The following is a 16,723-nucleotide window of genomic DNA, read 5'->3' as shown; positions in this document are numbered from 1 at the left end:
ATATTAATATTAATGATAATTCAAAAAGGAATACCCAGATGAAACCCTTGGAACAGTTTCCCAACAGAAGACGAAGTATCCCATGCAGCGTGCTTGTTCCGCAGGCCCTGGTGCTGGCTGGGATATACTGTTGAACTGTTGACATTATGCAAGAATCGCTGGGTTGCTATAGCACCGAGGTTTGTCAGCAGCATCCCCTTGCACCAGCGCACGTGTGTTTTTCTAAAGACTCTGTGGCGATCTTGGAGAAAGTCAGAGCTGAAATAACAGATTGTCTTCAGCTGCCGTCAGTCCAGCCCTGCGTCTTATTGGCACGTAGATATTGCACTGTTTATTTCGTGACGTGAAATCTGTTTCTCTTATGCCCCGTGCAGAACGTGAAGGACGATGGACAGCATGTGTGGCGACTGAAGCACTTCAACAAGCCCGCCTACTGCAACCTCTGCCTGAACATGCTGATTGGCGTGGGGAAGCAGGGCCTCTCCTGCTCCTGTGAGTACCTTCGCTCTCCCGGCTGTCCACGCTCTGGGCCAGGCGAGGCTCGTTGCCCACTCAGCTCTTGCTGGAATGTGGAGGAGGCCTCAGATACACGTGTGACGTGTGTTTCCCTGGCGTTCCTGATGGTTGAGCTACAGTAATCCTTTCCTGGGGAAGGAATGAAGCATCCCTTCCAATTCTTGGCCATTATTTTCCCCTTGTGGTTTGTTCCTGATTTACCTTTTTTTCTGGGATGGTTTCAAAAATTACCCCCTGACTTCACATATTTATATCTTTATATTTCTTCATTTTTTCCTACTTTAGCCGCTTTATTCACATGGAGGTCTTATAATGAGTCAGTTCCTCCGAATTTATTTTAATTGCACTAATCGGTTAAAAATAGATTTGCCTTCAAATTAAGAAGTCACAGGGAATATGAACCAATTTTATGTCTCTAGCACGTTGTTTTTAGTGCTGCTACATGGAAAATCTTCAGATGCTGTTAACGGATTTTAGAATCCAACGCATGGCCAGTTCTTGAGACATGGTCATTTTGACTATTTTAGTTCACTTATCTTTGCAACTTTTGTTTTATTCTATGAGATCAGCATTGCCAATTAGAATTTTCTACTAGTGTAACTGATGGTGCCTTCATAAAATCATCTGAGTATTTTGAATCTGCAGTTTACCATCATGAGAAAAATTTATATTCCTTGATGTTCACCTGTAGGAGGGTAGATATTGTATCCCCTTTTGCTTAAGTTTAAGGTTCCCAGTAGTACAACCATGAATTTATCTGCACTCACTGCTGCCTATGGAGTTACTGAAACTGTTGAGGTTACTAAACCCACCCCAATTTTATGTATTTAATTAAATCTGTTTTGTTTACCTGACTTCTGCACAATACATAGTTTTCTTTTTTTTTTTTAACCTTTTATAGTACATTTGGAAAGTTACTTACCTTCAGATGTAATAGTTGACTTTGAAGCCCATGTTTTAGCTGCATATAGGCACATGGTTTATCAGGTGTTGAAGGCTTTTAATGAAATGTGCTATGTCATATCAGAGAACGGTTTCCCATGGCCATAGAGGAAAAGTTAGTTATTCTAGAACATTCTGCATATACAAAGAAAATGTGGGGATTTTTAATGTTCTATTACTTTTAAGGGAAGAAATATTTCACAGCAGAGTGTATTAATAGTAGCTCATGAAACAGTATAAGTCTAAACTAAGTGATGTTATATAAAAAGTGGGAATTTTGCTAGCAAGTTATTACTAATTAGAGTGGTGAAGGTAATATTCAACATTATAGCTAATTGTGGAAAAGACAAAATAATATGTTTTCTTCCTCAGTGTTGCTGGAGGACATCACAGATCTGAATAAATTTTGGAAGACTTTTAGTCTAAAAATGTTAGGTAGACTTAATCCTTTCAGTATACTCTCAAGCAGTAGTTACGTTTTCATTGAAAGGGCTACATGGCTGGATTTATTTACATTTTACTCATAATTTATACATTCTGAACTAGTATTTTATTTTTTAAAGAAACAGCTTTAAGATTATATTCTGACTTGAAATGTGAAAATCTGAAAATGCCAAATAAATCAGTCTTGATTTTATGACACATATGATAGATGTGTGTTTTTAGACAACAAATTGAAATCTGTGTATACAAAGGGATCATTAAAATGTCACCATGTTCCTAAATCTGTATATATGAAATGTGTATACCTTAAATAACATTTTTAAAAAAGGAAAAAACATGTGTATGAATATTAAAATTTTTGTGCCAAAATAAACTCACGTTAATTCCATTTTCCATTTTGGATTCCATATGCATACGTACATGTTTATATGTATGTCTATGTACATATTTGCTCGTAAACTTAATGTTGCTATGTGCTGCCTGGCTAAACCTGCTGGACAATGTCGTGACAGAAACAGAAGGGTGAGCTTCTGTTGACAACCTGACATGTATGAGGAAATCTAGTCCCCTACAAGCAGACTCAATCAGCCATTTAGGGTTCAGATAAATCAATAGACAAAATAACATAAACTCGTGAGCATCTATTCCCATACCCACCAGCTGCGCTCATGCCTATACTTTATGAAATATAGATCTCCTCTCTCTAGCAAATGACACCAAGCCATTTGGCAGTCATCAATTTGTCTTTAATATTTTTGTCATCTGGGAATTATTGTGAAAAATCTGAGTGAGGACTGATTTAATTAAGCATTTCCTGCTATGCCATGATGGAGGAGTCTTGGTTTTTCACATGCTTAATATTTCCTGTACTAATTGGCCTTTTGTATTCCATGCTAGAAACAGTCGGCTTGGACTTTCCCTTGATGTGGCTGATTGGATTGATTAGGGAGCAGTGGATATGAAATGAGGTTCTGTTAATGTCATTTTTTTCTCATAAAATTGCAATCAGGACCCGGATTAGCTCTGAGTTTGTGTACCTGTTTCCTTTCAGTCTGCAAGTACACAGTCCACGAGCGCTGTGTGGCTCGAGCCCCGCCCTCCTGCATCAAGACTTACGTGAAATCCAAAAAGAACACGGACGTGAGTTTGGAGGTGTGCCCTTTTCCCCAGGGTGGCCATGGTGGGAACCTCCTGCTGACGCCATGCTGTGTTTCTCTTCTAGGTCATGCACCATTACTGGGTGGAAGGCAACTGCCCAACCAAATGCGATAAATGCCACAAAACGGTCAAATGCTACCAGGGGCTGACGGGGCTGCATTGTGTGTGGTGTCAGATCACCGTGAGTAGCAACGGAAATAAATCCCACAGTGCATCATCTTGAATGCTGTGTCTCCCATATCGCTGCGGGCCCTGCTCGAAAGAGCTTCCTGAACCTTAGAATAAGGCAGAACAAATATAGAAGCGTCTTGGTTCATCTGGCTTCCAAGAATCACAGTCACATTGGTCCTCATAGGATCCACACTCTCAGGGCTGATGACAATCTGAGATGCCATTGTCACACAGTTCTCAGACTGGGTTCCTTGGGACTCTGGAGGTACCAGGCAGCTAATAGAGGCCACAGCAGGGGGATGGCACTGAAAATAGGATACTGATTGGGTGGACCTCAGCTTTCCTTCTACCCTTCATCCCTATCTTGAGATTCTTTTGTCTTCAATAGTGTGAATATTCTTCTGTGAATATGTGAAATTTGTAAATAGTCTTCTGTGAGAGTCTTCTGTCTTAAATATTGTAAATTGATTTATTCACAAGATCTATGGGCTTAGAAGACGTATGAGAAATGTGGTCCAAATATTTAGTTGCATTGTGAAGCCACTAGGGTCAAAAACAGTTAAGCAAATTGCCCTTGACCACATGGTTAGGTAGAAATGCAAATGAGTTTATGTTATAGACAATTGGAACTTCTGAGAAGCCATCATTTCCTCACTTCCCGATGTATTGTTGCTTTGTTCCTTCGGGTACATCACAGATGGGAGGACAAGAGGTATACATAGAAATGCTAGTTGCCAATAGTGTTGGCAGTTAAGAAGGAAGAGGTAAATTTGTCTTGGGAGACTTTGGGACCCATTGGTTTGGACGATTGTCAAAAGTGGCTTGAAGTAACTTTCAGACTCAGCTGTTATTTGCAAGTGTTTTGTGTTGGATGTCTGCAGATTCATTAGAACACACGTCATTGAAACCAGTTGTTTTGTAAATGTAGCACAAAAGCCTTTGTGGGACTGGACTTTTTTGTTTTCCTAGCACAGTGTTTGAGTACTTCTGTTACTGGGATAATGTGCTTGCCTTGGTCTGAATAAACAGTAATGGGCAGTTAAGCAAATGCAGCACCCTCTACCAACACCCAACACCCCAAACACCAGTTAAACCATTTTCTCAAGCACACATTCACATAGAATAATGGAAAATCAAACCTTGACTTACATTTAAAAATACAATAAGTACTTTCTCTTAAATGAGCACAAGTTTTTCAGTTGTTTTCAACTACTGCTCAATTACACTTGAAATGTTCTCAATTATAAAGGACTATTTTATTTTTGAAGTGTTTGTTATAGTATAATATATATAAAATAATAAAATGTCTAACTGATTTAAATTGCACACACGAATTACTCAAAAAAGAATTCTCAGCGTTCAACAAGAATAAAGCTATTTCATCTTGTTTTTCAGTTTTGAAGCACTTATGCATCTTTAAAATGTAGAGGTTTTTTTAATTTAACTACAAAAATTCATAGCTTTTGTTTCACATCCTTAGGAACTTGTTTCTTATATTTTACCCACACAATGCATCTGTTGCTAGGTATGCTTTTAGCCTTAACATAAACTGAAACTAGAGAATATCAGCATTTATGCATTATTTGTGTTTCTAATTATTGGCACATTCTTTATAAATTCCACATATAATGTCTTAGGTTTACTGTTACCAATTTATTTCTCTTTTATTTTTAAACAAAATCAGTGATTTTAAAGGGGTAATCAGCTTGAACACTCAAAAAACCTGTCTTGCTGCCTCTCCCAATGAGATAGCATGTAGAACTTCCAGAATTTTCCTATTGTTTATTTCGCTCCTTCCCCCATTGATTCTCTATGAAGCCTACCTCCTACCCTCCATTCTGTGGGGGCCACTGTCTTTACAACTTCCTGTGGTTACTACTCTCTTCCTGATCATCAAGGCATCTTGAAAGTCCTTTCTTTCCCTGCTATATATTCCATTTAGTTTCCTAACTCTGTTTCTTTGGTTTTAATGGGTCCTCTTATCAGTAACTCCAAATCCTACAACTAGCCCTGCCTCTTAACAGCTGCACGTGTTTCTTTGGTTTGATCCTGACTCTTGCCTTCCAAGGAATAAGGTGCCTTCTTTGACAAGAAAGAGGGGTCACCCTTCATAAAACACATAAAAATCTAGAGTTTATTTTCCCATCCATTAAAGCAATGAGTCCCTAACAGTTTATTCCCATACTCAAGATCAATGAGTACCTGAGGATGACTTCACTTGACACCATAACAGAACATGGCATAAACTGGAAATATCTTAAAACCCTGGAATGAAAAATAAACTAGGAAAAAAATCTCAAGTTCCACTCAAGAAACCCAGCTAACTGGGGAGCTCTGAGGGAGTTAATGCAGAGTCGGAGAAAAACATAGCAAAACAAAACGGGAATCAGGTCTGCCTCTTCCTCAGCCCCCGATCCCTAAGGCATTTGGCCAAGCTCAGCATTGTTCACAGATGTCCCATGAGCCTTTAGTTTTTGAAACAAGACTTGCACAATTAATAGAAATATGTCATCCCCAGAAAAAAAAAATGTACTGCCTCTCTGAAACGCCTTCAGCCACTGTATAATTTTAGATTTTTAATTTTAAGCAACTGTAGGGACATGTGTATTAATTTATTGATTGTATTTAGCCTAGGCTAAACAGAACACATGAACCCAATATCTTTATTTAGGATTACTGCATGTTTTTCTCTTAGGCCATTGTATGATAATGCTAATATCAACTGATGTGCTCTTGGTTAAAGACTATGTAGTGATTGTCTCTCAACAGCAGAACCTGTTTCGATCTGTCTTTCTAGTCTCCAGAGTGTCACTCATCTGACAAAGAGCTAGCAGAAGTCATGAGAAGGATGAGCAGGCTGTGAGATGGGAGCAGGAGGGAGGCCTTTGGGAGTGGATTCTGTGAGCCTTCAATTGCACAGAAACTGTATGAAGCATGGCTTCACTTCAGGGTTTTTCCAAATGTCATTACTCCCATTTATATAGGACTTTTGGCAGTGGCTTGATTATTCTAAGTCAGATCAATCAGAATGTTAACATGGTCTCTGTCACATAATGGTTGTGTCATTTTGGGCCATGGATCTAATTACTTTTGGCCAGTCTGTTGGCCAGAGTTAATGGTGCTCATGCTATAGGATTGTTGCAAGGATTAAATGGGAGAAAAGCATAGGACTTCACACATAGTTAAGTTCTCAGTAAGAAACAGGGACATAACTACTTGAGCCATGACTGCTGCCTCCCAAGGGTGTGCATTAGCAAAAAGCTAGAATCAGAAGCCTGATCTGTGGATTGCAATATGGGATACAGGTGTGTTAACCAACAGCTTAACCACTGGCCAACCCCCCACTCAGTGTTTTACTTAAAATTTCAGAAACAGGCAAGAATTCCTCAGTGGGGCTGGCATTGTGGCACAGTGGGTTAAGCTGCTGTTTGGGATACGAGCATTCCCATATGAGAGCACCTGCTAGCGGCTGTGCTTCTGCCCAACTCCCTGCTCATGCACCTGGGAGAGCAGCAGATGATGACCCAAGCAGTTGAAGCCCCTGTCACTCACATGCGAGACACAGATGGAGTTCCTGGTTCCTGGTTTCAACCTGACTCAGAGCTGGCTGTTGTGGCCATTTGGGGAATGAACAAGCAGACAGAAGATCTCTCTCTCTCTCTCTCTCCCTCTCTCCCTCTCTCCCTCTCTCCCTCTCTCCCTCTCTCCCTCTCTCCCTCTCCCTCTCTCTCCCCCCTCTCCTTCCTCTCCGTCACTCTGCCTTTCAAATAAATAAAGTCCCATTAAAAAATTGTATAGTGACAATCAGGTGAAGTACCATGTAGGTTCACAAAACCAGCTCCTAATGCCCACAAGGTGCACTGTGCATAGTCTTGCAATTTCTGTCTTACCTCTGGAAGGATCTAGGGTCATGGAACATGTGGAATAATACCTACACGTCCTGGAAACATCTAGAATCATGTGCCCAGAATCCCACAAAACCCTAAGTCAGGCTGATTGATTGAGACTCACAGATTTGATTTATAGTCATAAACAGCAACAACTTCAGCTGTCTCGTCAGACACAGGGCCATCCTTCTTCCAGCCACTGGAAATAGAAGTGAATTTCCCTTCCCTTGCCTTGCACCTTCATCTCATGTGTCACCTACTACTAAGCCTTGACATTCCCTCCCTGAAATACCTCTCTCCCATCTGAGTTTTTCCTCCACATTCACAGCCTCGTGCAAGCTCTTAGCACCCCTTGGCTAGAGTGGAGTCGGAATCTCTTGGCTTACCTCCCTAACAGAAGGTACTTTTCCTATGATACAGGCTGCGTTCCACCTCCAGAACCCTCTTCTGAAAATACTAGTTTGTTATCATATGCCTTCTTCAGCAACCCATAATAGCTCTGTGATAATAAATGCAGCCCTCAAAGTCTCCCCAACTTCAGTTTGGTTTTTAACTTCTCACAAATCAGACCAAGACCTAAGCACAGGATGCTAATTTAATAGTACTGTGGCTTTGTGCACCTGTTAGCCCCGTGGGAAAGCTATCCACTGCCTCTTATTTTGCTAACCCCTCTTCCTTGAATGCATATGTCTTAACTCTCATCTGTATCTAAGGGATAAGGTTAAGTCCCTTATCTTCCTTGATACAAGTACTTTGGTTTGCTTTGTTTTCAGAGGTTTTTTCTTTCCTTCCACACTGAGAGGAAAGACTGAAATGAAATGCCCTCCATTGGTTTGGCGTCTTCACACTTTCCTTGTGGACTTGGTCGGACTGCGTACTGCTCCAGCTCCACAACCCACATTTTATTTCCTGATCACCCAGAGAGCTCTGGCTGCAGTGCAGGCTCTCAGGAATTCTTCATTAGGTTCTCTTGGATGTGCACACACCATTCTCCTGAGTGTGACACAGGGGATTCCAAACCTAGGTCCTATTTTAATTTTGTTTAAAAATTTCCTGCAGTTAATGCTCAGATCTGCCTCAGATAGGCAAGCAAGTTTAAACAAATGCTTAAGATAAAAATCTTCATACCTATTTTTCAGTTAGTACCTTGCACTTCTTGCTATTCTACCAGTTTTTGCCTTCATGTAGGTTATAAAGACAGAGTTTTTGAATGGAGTTGTACCTCCATTTGTCAATCTAAGCACTCTAAAAAAATAGAAACAGAAAAAGTCTCTCAGAACAGTGGAAAACTGTCTCCTAACCTTTAGGCCACCGGTTTTCTGTGCTTTGTATTTCAGTCCACAGAGCCAGGGAGTTTCTCTCCTTGTTCCTCTCTGGCATCTCTCGCTTGCCGGCTGCCATCCTTGGGATCCTGCTGCTTACACCTGTTCGTTTCTGCCGGGAGCATTTCCTCGGCATCCTGTGCAGAGCTGTGCATCGCTCCTGGTCAGATGAACCATCCGCAGTCAGGCAGGGCTTCCCAGAAAATGAGGATGATACGTTTTGTGGGGACTAAGTTAAAGAATGCCTATTTTATAATATCAATTATTAACTAACTTTAGCATATAGGAAATCCCTTTGTACCAACATTGTAAACTCCTAATCGGAATGTTTAAGTGTCCAAAGCCACAGAAAAGTTTGTGCTTTGGCAAATGCTGGCATTTAGAAAGCAGCCTGAAATTGCAAAGTATGATTGTTAGGGCCAATAAAACGTGGCAACCACCAAATTTCTTCCTTCTATTCACGCCACTGAGTTTTTCTTTGGAACAGTGATTTAATGTTTCTCTTTTTTTCACCCTCTAAGTTTGTATGAGAATTTATTTTCTGCTTTTCCTCTTTTTGGTTTGTAGATTCTACTGTGTTCTTCTCTGACCAGTACCTCCACTTTTTTTTTCAGCTCCATCCATGAATATGTAGACACACACATGCACTTACACACTTCCTTTTTCTTCCTAACTTGAGACACCAGCTTCAAGTAAACACAGACCTGAATCCCAATTAGGTGCCAGTGAGTGTTTCATACGCTCTGAAATTATTTCAAGTGTTTCATTCACCTCCAGGAAAAGCTGGTTGGGATCACATGACATTCCTGGCTAAGAGGTTGAATCCCTCACAGCACAGGCGAATGTCTAAGCACATTTAAAGAATGAAAATTTGAGGTTGTCTATAGGTTACTTTTAAAAAATACAAGGAAAACTGAGATCAAACTTTATTTTTATCTATTTGAGAGAGCAAGTGAGTGAGAGAGAAAGCAAGAGAGAGGGAGGGAGGATAGACAGACAGGCAAAAGGACTGTTTCACTTCTCAAATGCCTACAATGGCTGAGTTGAACTGGAAGCCAGGAATTCATCCGAGTCTCCCACATGGGTGTCAGGGGCCAAGCTACTTGAACCATCACAGAAAGTGACATTCAGAAGCCAGAACTGGGGATTAAACCCAGTCACTCCAGTATGAGATGTGGGTGTTTTAACCAACAACTTAACCACTAGCCAAACACATGCTCAATATCTTATTTAAAATTTCAAAAATAGGCAATAATTGCTTTTCCCTTGTGCACGGACAGGTTTTGTTTTTGTTTTCTCTTCAGAGGCAGGTTCATCAGTGCTTACGTTATTTGCATTCTCAGTGAGGATTCTCAGGTTTAGGTTTTCTCGAATTTGAGGTTTGGGTTGTTGTTGGGACAACTGTCCACCTTCGGCATCTGACAGTGAGCAGGGCCCATCTGGATCTTTTCCTATATTCCTGCCAGGAAATGTCACCTTGACAAGCTACAATACCTTGTTAAAGTGTACCATGTTCATACATGGCGATCAGTATCCCTATCTGACCCGCGGCAAAGCTCAACGAACTTTGAACCAGTGAACACTATTCGTAAGCATCAGAAAACAGCATATCACCAGTGGGCTAACACAAATTTATCTGGCTTTTGAATTCTATAAAAATATGTATTGGGCTGATATTTATTTTTTATTAAAAGAATGGGAACTTTATTTTTACAGAAATTTTAGGTCACATCAAAGATGATGTTCACATTCACGCTCGGTGGAGTCCTGAGTGTTCAACATATTTTGTTCTCTGAGCACTAGGATCGCCTGTTAGACCTGTGATGTGTGCTTGACCCTCAGCTGGTAATGGATGGATGCTGTGAACATGATATCCTCAGCTTTGACACCCCTAGCCACAAATCATGTTAGGCACACAAATGTGTTGACCAGCTGACCGAGTCCACTCTGAATGAAACATAAGGTGTCCCGGCGTCCCTGCATCCCTGCCTGGTACTAGTAAATGCAGCCTTCCCGGTTAGGAGCATTTTCTTGCACAATGTGTCCATGTTTCACTGAGTCTAACATGGTAACCAACCCTCTTAAAAACCCAGCTACATGCTACATTTTGTCAGGGATGTCTCACAGATGCCCAGCAACACTCAGGGAGGTGGCTGGAGTGGTGAATGACCTGGAGAACCCACTTGGCTTTCATTTCGTTCTGTAGAAGCCAATGCTTCATGTGAACCAACAGCCAGGAGCTGTACTTTGGAATTCTCAGCCTAACTATGAAGAGTTTGCGTGATTGAGTCCTGTTTTCTTCCTGCTGACTGGTGAAATAGCTCACATGACCCCCCCCCCCCAAAAAAAAAAAGCTTGCCTCTCAACTTGTTTTATTGTTGCCGTTTCTCTTCTGCCTTGTAGCTCTCAAATCACAGGAGTGGAGATGTTGCTCACCTGTATCCTATCAGTAGCAAATTCTTTGGAGCTCTTGGGATGGAGGTGGGCTGGAAACCGAGATCCTAGACTGAGAATCTGTGACCCGAACAAGCAGGACACTCGGTGCACTTCTGCACTGACCTTCACTCACACATGTGGCTTTGCCTTGTAGCCAAGACTAAAAATTCCTCGCTTTCTCCATCAGCATGCACACAGATTTCTTAGGCATTGCTATTTATGGAGGGTCCATTGAATCTGCATTCTCAGTTTCACCACAATTGTGTGAGATCAAAGGCAAAAGCTTTTTCTCTGTGGCAACCATCCTGAGCTCTGGGATACCTAGTCTGCTATGGGCTTTCGTCCAGTTTTCACAGTGCCTAGCATACTCATTTCCCACAGCTGATACACAAGGTGCCCTGGACAACAGATTTCTTCTCTCTCTGTCATGGAGGTTAAAGGCAAGGTGACAGCAGATCCACCTTCTCTGAGGCTTTGGGGAAGTACCCATTGACTCTGCCTTGTTTCTAGAGGTTTCCAGAAACCCTTGGCATCGTAAGCTGGTAACCACATACTTTCCTTCTCCACCTGTGTCACTGCATGTCCTTCTGCCTCCTGTGTCTCTGTCTCTCTTTCCAAATTCTCCTCTTCTTATTAGTCTTTGAGATAGGACCCAGCCTAATCCCACATGACTGTGCCTCCATGTGAATACATCTACCAAACCCTATTTCCAGATATACGCAAGTACCAGGAGTGAGGACGTTCCCATACCTTTTTGGGGGGAACCCAGTTCATTCTGCAGTGCTTAATCATCTATTATGTCGAAATCCAAATATCCAGGACCATGATTAAGTCTAAGAAAATCGTTGATTAAGTCCAATAAACAAATAATGTATTTTACAATGAGTCACTGGTTTTATTTGGAGGAAACTAATTAATTTTTATTTGCCCAGTGTAACTTTATTGAGTTCTGTCATACATGAGTATTCAACCAGTCTTAACTCTCGACCAAGATCAGCAGTGCCTCCTGAGATTAAACCACCTTCCATAAACAAGTTTATAAGCCACAGAGAGGCAGAGCTGTTCCTTATGGATCATTATATATAGAAACTTTGTTTCATGTAATGTAGACTAATGGGCTGTCATTATGGTACCAGTGGCCTAACTCTAAGGGAGTTAGTGTAACAAATATTTCAAATTCTAGGACCATGGAAATCACCCCTCCACACTGTTATGTGGTCAATAGCAGATCAACACCCCAGATTCTTGTGCTTAGTTTTGCTAATTAACCACTTGCCAAGGTAAGTTTATTGTGGATATTAATGTAGCCCGGCCTTTCAGATGGGGTGGGTTTCAGTTCCAAACTGAAAACTGATGTGACTTTTGTTTACAACATAACATTATTTTTTTTATTTTTTAAATGCATAATTTTTCTACAGTAAGAGTGGTTCATGTTAAATTGACAAGCAGAAAGGGAGACTGCAATCTTAAATGCCTCTGAGCAAGCGTTATTTTATCAAATCTGTGAGATTCCAACAGAAACTGCCACCTCAATTTAGAAATACCACTCTTTAATACACTATGCTGTAACCCTTTAATTTAAACTAATGACCAAGGTTGATTAAAAAAAAAAAAAAAACAAGTTTGGTTTCATGCATATTGAAAAACACATAGTGTGTTATATGATGATACAGGGACTTAATGTCGAGCTGATAAATACAATATAAAGATAAAATTTTATCATCATAATCATCTTATTTTATTTATATCCTGCTCCTACTGAGAGGAATCTCGGGTTGCATTTACATATTGAATTACAAAGTTAAAGCTAATGATGGGATCAATTATGCCACATACTGAGCTGTGCACTTTGGAGTGACTTTGAGAAAACAGGAGGGTCAAAAAAAAAAAAAAAAAAGCAGCATCTATGGTGCAGTATTCCAGGCAAACAGAATGCTGTAGTGGATAAGGATTTGAGTTTATTAAAGAAATCAGGGTTTTTCAACCCAAAATGTAAGTGCATTCTTAATACCAACGTTTTTGAGGTATGAAGAATATGTAGGCTAGGTCGCAGAAGTTGCTACACAGTTTATTTAAGGTAGTAATGTCAGGGCTAATGCAATGTGAATTCGTTTAGGATCCCTTGTGTTTGTTCTCATAGTTCTCTTCATGGACTTTGAGTGTGTTTGCTGTATCTCCCTTGAAACATGATCTGCCCCCTCTTTTCCAGCTGCATAACAAGTGCGCCTCTCACCTCAAACCCGAGTGTGACTGTGGACCGCTGAAGGACCATATTTTACCTCCCACAACAATCTGCCCGGTGGTGCTGGTGAGTGTCCCCTTCTCCTTCTGCCGTGACCCAGGGCCACTTAGGACCAAACTGCAGGCTGTGCCACACAGCACTGCCAGCACTAGCTTCTCAGTGATCCCGGCAGAACGGGGCAGAGCTGAACCGCGTCCCCACTGCCCACTGTACTGCCTTGCTCCTCCTTGTCACAGCACACCTTCCTGCAAGGTGGGCCAGGGCTGGAGCTGACTCAGGCTGTATCACTGAGCCAAGCTGTATTTATGAGAAAGTGTGCAGGCAGGACACTTGTATATTTTACCTATTTTATAGATCCAGCTTCCCAGAATGATCGAGTTTTCCTTTGTGGCAATTTTGCTGGGGATGCAGATTATATATCTGCTGTGGTGAGGTCTCTCATCTAGATCAGAGGCAACCTAAAATGATGATATGGCCTTTGTGAAAAAATATGCATTGCCATTAGCTGTTTTTAATTTTTTGTTGAACAATCAATTTACCTGCAAAATAAGTACTCAACTCAATAACTACAGAAGTGAAAAATATATGAGTAATGTAACTCTGAAAAGAACAAACCTTGGTAAAGACAGAAGCAAGTATTCAAAGACTATCTTCTTATTCCTGTTCCCATTTAAAGCCTAAATTATCAATAAAGTGAGTTTTTATAAAACTGTTTTATGTCCATAATGTACTTTTCATTTGCCAAATCAACATGGAAAGAAATGCTTGGAATTTGATATGATAAAAATATTACATCTAAGACATGTTAGACAAATGCTTTTCTAAAGGTCAACTTAGAAATTAATCAAATCACTCAATTTTCACCCACTTGTGATTCATTTTGTAATTATCTGCAAAATACTAGTTGTATTTTAAATGCCTTTATTGAGCAAAATTGTTAAGAACTCTTCAAATCCTAAACCACAAAGATAGAGGGAAAGAAAATATATCTTGTATTGCTGAGGATAGCAATAGCTGATTCTAAATTTCCTTTCCTGAAATTTGAGATGTATTAGACATCCCACAACAAATACAATTAATTAAAAGTAAAGAGCACCATATTAAAATACTTTACATTTTAGGTTAATTTTGTGCCATTTTTATTCTTTCACAGTATGGTCTTAAAGGGAAAGGACTTATAGAATTTCTACATTATTTATTCTTCTTTAAGTGTGTAGTGATTGTATGGTTTGCATGCATGGTTGATCTCAGATTTCACTCTGTAAGGGAATCTACTTCATCATCTACTACCACCCCACCTGTAGAAGGCTTTCCACTGTCAGCCAGCTGGGAGACTACTTTCCTTGAGCCACATATGTCAGTTATGGTTCAGTTGTCACTTCTTTGAGAAAATCAGAGGTGGAGAACATGTGTTGCTTGAAAAGTCTTTTCTTTTAACAATCTTGCCAACTCTTTGTTGCATTTAGGCACTTGATTCTGAAGATGTCAATTGTTTAAAATTCCTACAGTTTTAATTATTTGTATCTCAACATTTACTATCTTGCCATTTCTGTGGTAATATTCACTCTCAAGTATTTGACAGGTATCGACCGTTTCATCCTTCACACGGGCTTACCTCTCAGAGTCCTGTCTGTTTTTCTGGGTGGTTCCTCCAGCGTCTTTTCTGGTTTTACAATGTCAGCCTGCTCTCTGTCGGTGCATCGCTGGGTTCTAGCCTCAAGTATCAGAGCTGCCACACTCATTGTTCATCCCATTAGGATCTTGTTTCTTTAGTTCATCCATTGTGTTAATTTATATTCAAGTCATCCTTCCATTCTGAATGCAAGCCCTGTAGAGATGCAACCTAGAGGCCCTATTGTATTATTAGTAATATAATTATAATTATGATAACTTGTATTTATTAAGAACCACAGTGGACCAGGTACTATATAAAGGTATTAATGAATGTAATCATTAGATAATATCAATTATTATGTTGTGGCAAGTCTACTGGGTGAAGGAAAAGACAATAAAAAGCAAAAACAAGTCTTTACCTTTGTAGAGTTTATGTCCCAGTGAAGCAGATGATAAGCAGTACAATAAGCAATCTGTGTAGTACTTGGTTGTATTGAAATGTGTGGATGGTCTAGGGGATGCAAGAAGTTGGAAGATATGGAACATGTTATGCATTAGCCACCTAGGAGGAAGGGAGCTCCCTTGATGAAAGAAATACAGGATGATTTCTGGGAAGTAAGGAAGATCCACCTATAGTTAAGAATTATTTCTGTAGAACAAGACAGCCAGGTGGGATAACTCTATGGGAACCAGCAGATGGAAGCTCTGTCTCTCCTCCTCTCGAGTAGACTGAAATGATTTTAAAAATATTTTTATAATTTCTTATTTGAATTTCAAAACCTCTAACCTGGTAAACAAGGCTCTTTAACTGGATCAAGACACCCAAGCTACACACAAGTCAAGGATGATTGAACTACTTTTAATTCTCTAAGTACACCTGTGTTTTCAAATATTCTGGGTCTTGGGAATGTTTATAAATCAGGCTGAATAACTTGACTTTAGATATTTACCTGTCTTACTTATATATAAAGGATATATTTTTTAAGATTTATTTATTTATTTGTTTGAAAGTCAGAGTTACACAGAGAGAGAAGGAGAGGCAGAGAGAGAGACAGAAAGGTCTTCCATCCTCTGGTTCACTCTCCAGTTGGCCTCAATGGCTGGAGCTGCATCTATCTGAATCCAGGAGCCAGGAGCTTCTTCTGGTCTTCCATGCAGGTGCAGGGACTCAAAGACTTGGGCCATCTTGTACTGCTTTCCCAGGCCATAGCGGAGAGCTGGATCGGAAGTGGAGCAGCCAGGACTGGAACTGGCACCCATATGGGATGCTAGCACTGCAGGCGCTGGCTTTACCTGCCACGCCACAGTACCAGCGTCATATAAAGGACCTTTGTAATCATTGAGTAAATGCAGTGACTATTATATCCATTACCTATTTAGCATTCATACTTTGAACAAACTAGTAAAGTTGTCCTGCCCACAGAAGGACCTAGGTCCTCCAATTGGTAGGCTGTGAGCCTTTTCAATATGTGATCTCTCATTAACGTCCCAGGAATAATTCCACACTGTACTATTAGATGTAGAGTTTTAGCCTTTTGCTTAAAGAAAACCAGTATTACTCACAAAATATTTGATTTTTTTCATTTTTAATACCATTTCCTTCTTGAAAAAAATATTTGCCCCACTATTTTTGTGCTAAGGTTCTCTACGAAGAGTAAGATCAGTTTAAGTTCAGTCATTGGGAACGCCATTTGTATTATCTGCATCACATTCTAGAAAATATAAAAGACAGAACTTAGGATATTGAGTTTTTTTGAGATTTTCCTTTAGTCTTTGACTGTGTGGTCAAAGATTGGTTATTGCATGACCGTGGATCCCTAATTCTGGGTTGATGTTAATCTCTTCTTGCATCATGACAAACCTCAGGTCAAGATCCACAACCAAAGCCTTCGGATGTTTGGAACATCTTTTCAGGTGTCATTCAAAAAACGGCCCCTGGGGTGGGTATTGTGGCACAGTGGGTTAAGCTGCTGCTTGGTATGTCTGCCTAC

At 40.3% G+C, this 16,723-nt stretch overlaps 1 protein-coding gene across 13 annotated transcripts in view; it reads left to right on the top strand.

The window, feature by feature from the left end:
• Positions 1-16,723, top strand: part of DGKB (diacylglycerol kinase beta) — a 781,129-nt gene that overhangs the window by 249,425 nt on the left and 514,981 nt on the right. For all 13 annotated transcript variants that reach the window (XM_089315158.1, XM_089315157.1, XM_089315159.1 and 10 more), the window contains 4 exons: positions 375-492; positions 2,954-3,042; positions 3,125-3,241; positions 13,086-13,184. In XM_089315158.1, the coding sequence (XP_089171284.1) occupies positions 375-492; positions 2,954-3,042; positions 3,125-3,241; positions 13,086-13,184 (423 nt within the window). The remainder of the gene's footprint in view (positions 1-374; positions 493-2,953; positions 3,043-3,124; positions 3,242-13,085; positions 13,185-16,723) is intronic.

Source organism: Oryctolagus cuniculus, chromosome 16, assembly GCF_051225735.1.
Source record: "Oryctolagus cuniculus isolate XC-2025 breed Fujian yellow rabbit chromosome 16, ASM5122573v1, whole genome shotgun sequence".
Taxonomy (NCBI): domain Eukaryota; kingdom Metazoa; phylum Chordata; class Mammalia; order Lagomorpha; family Leporidae; genus Oryctolagus; species Oryctolagus cuniculus.
Note: the sequence above shows the minus strand (reverse complement) of the source record. Positions and strands in the feature narration are given on the sequence as shown.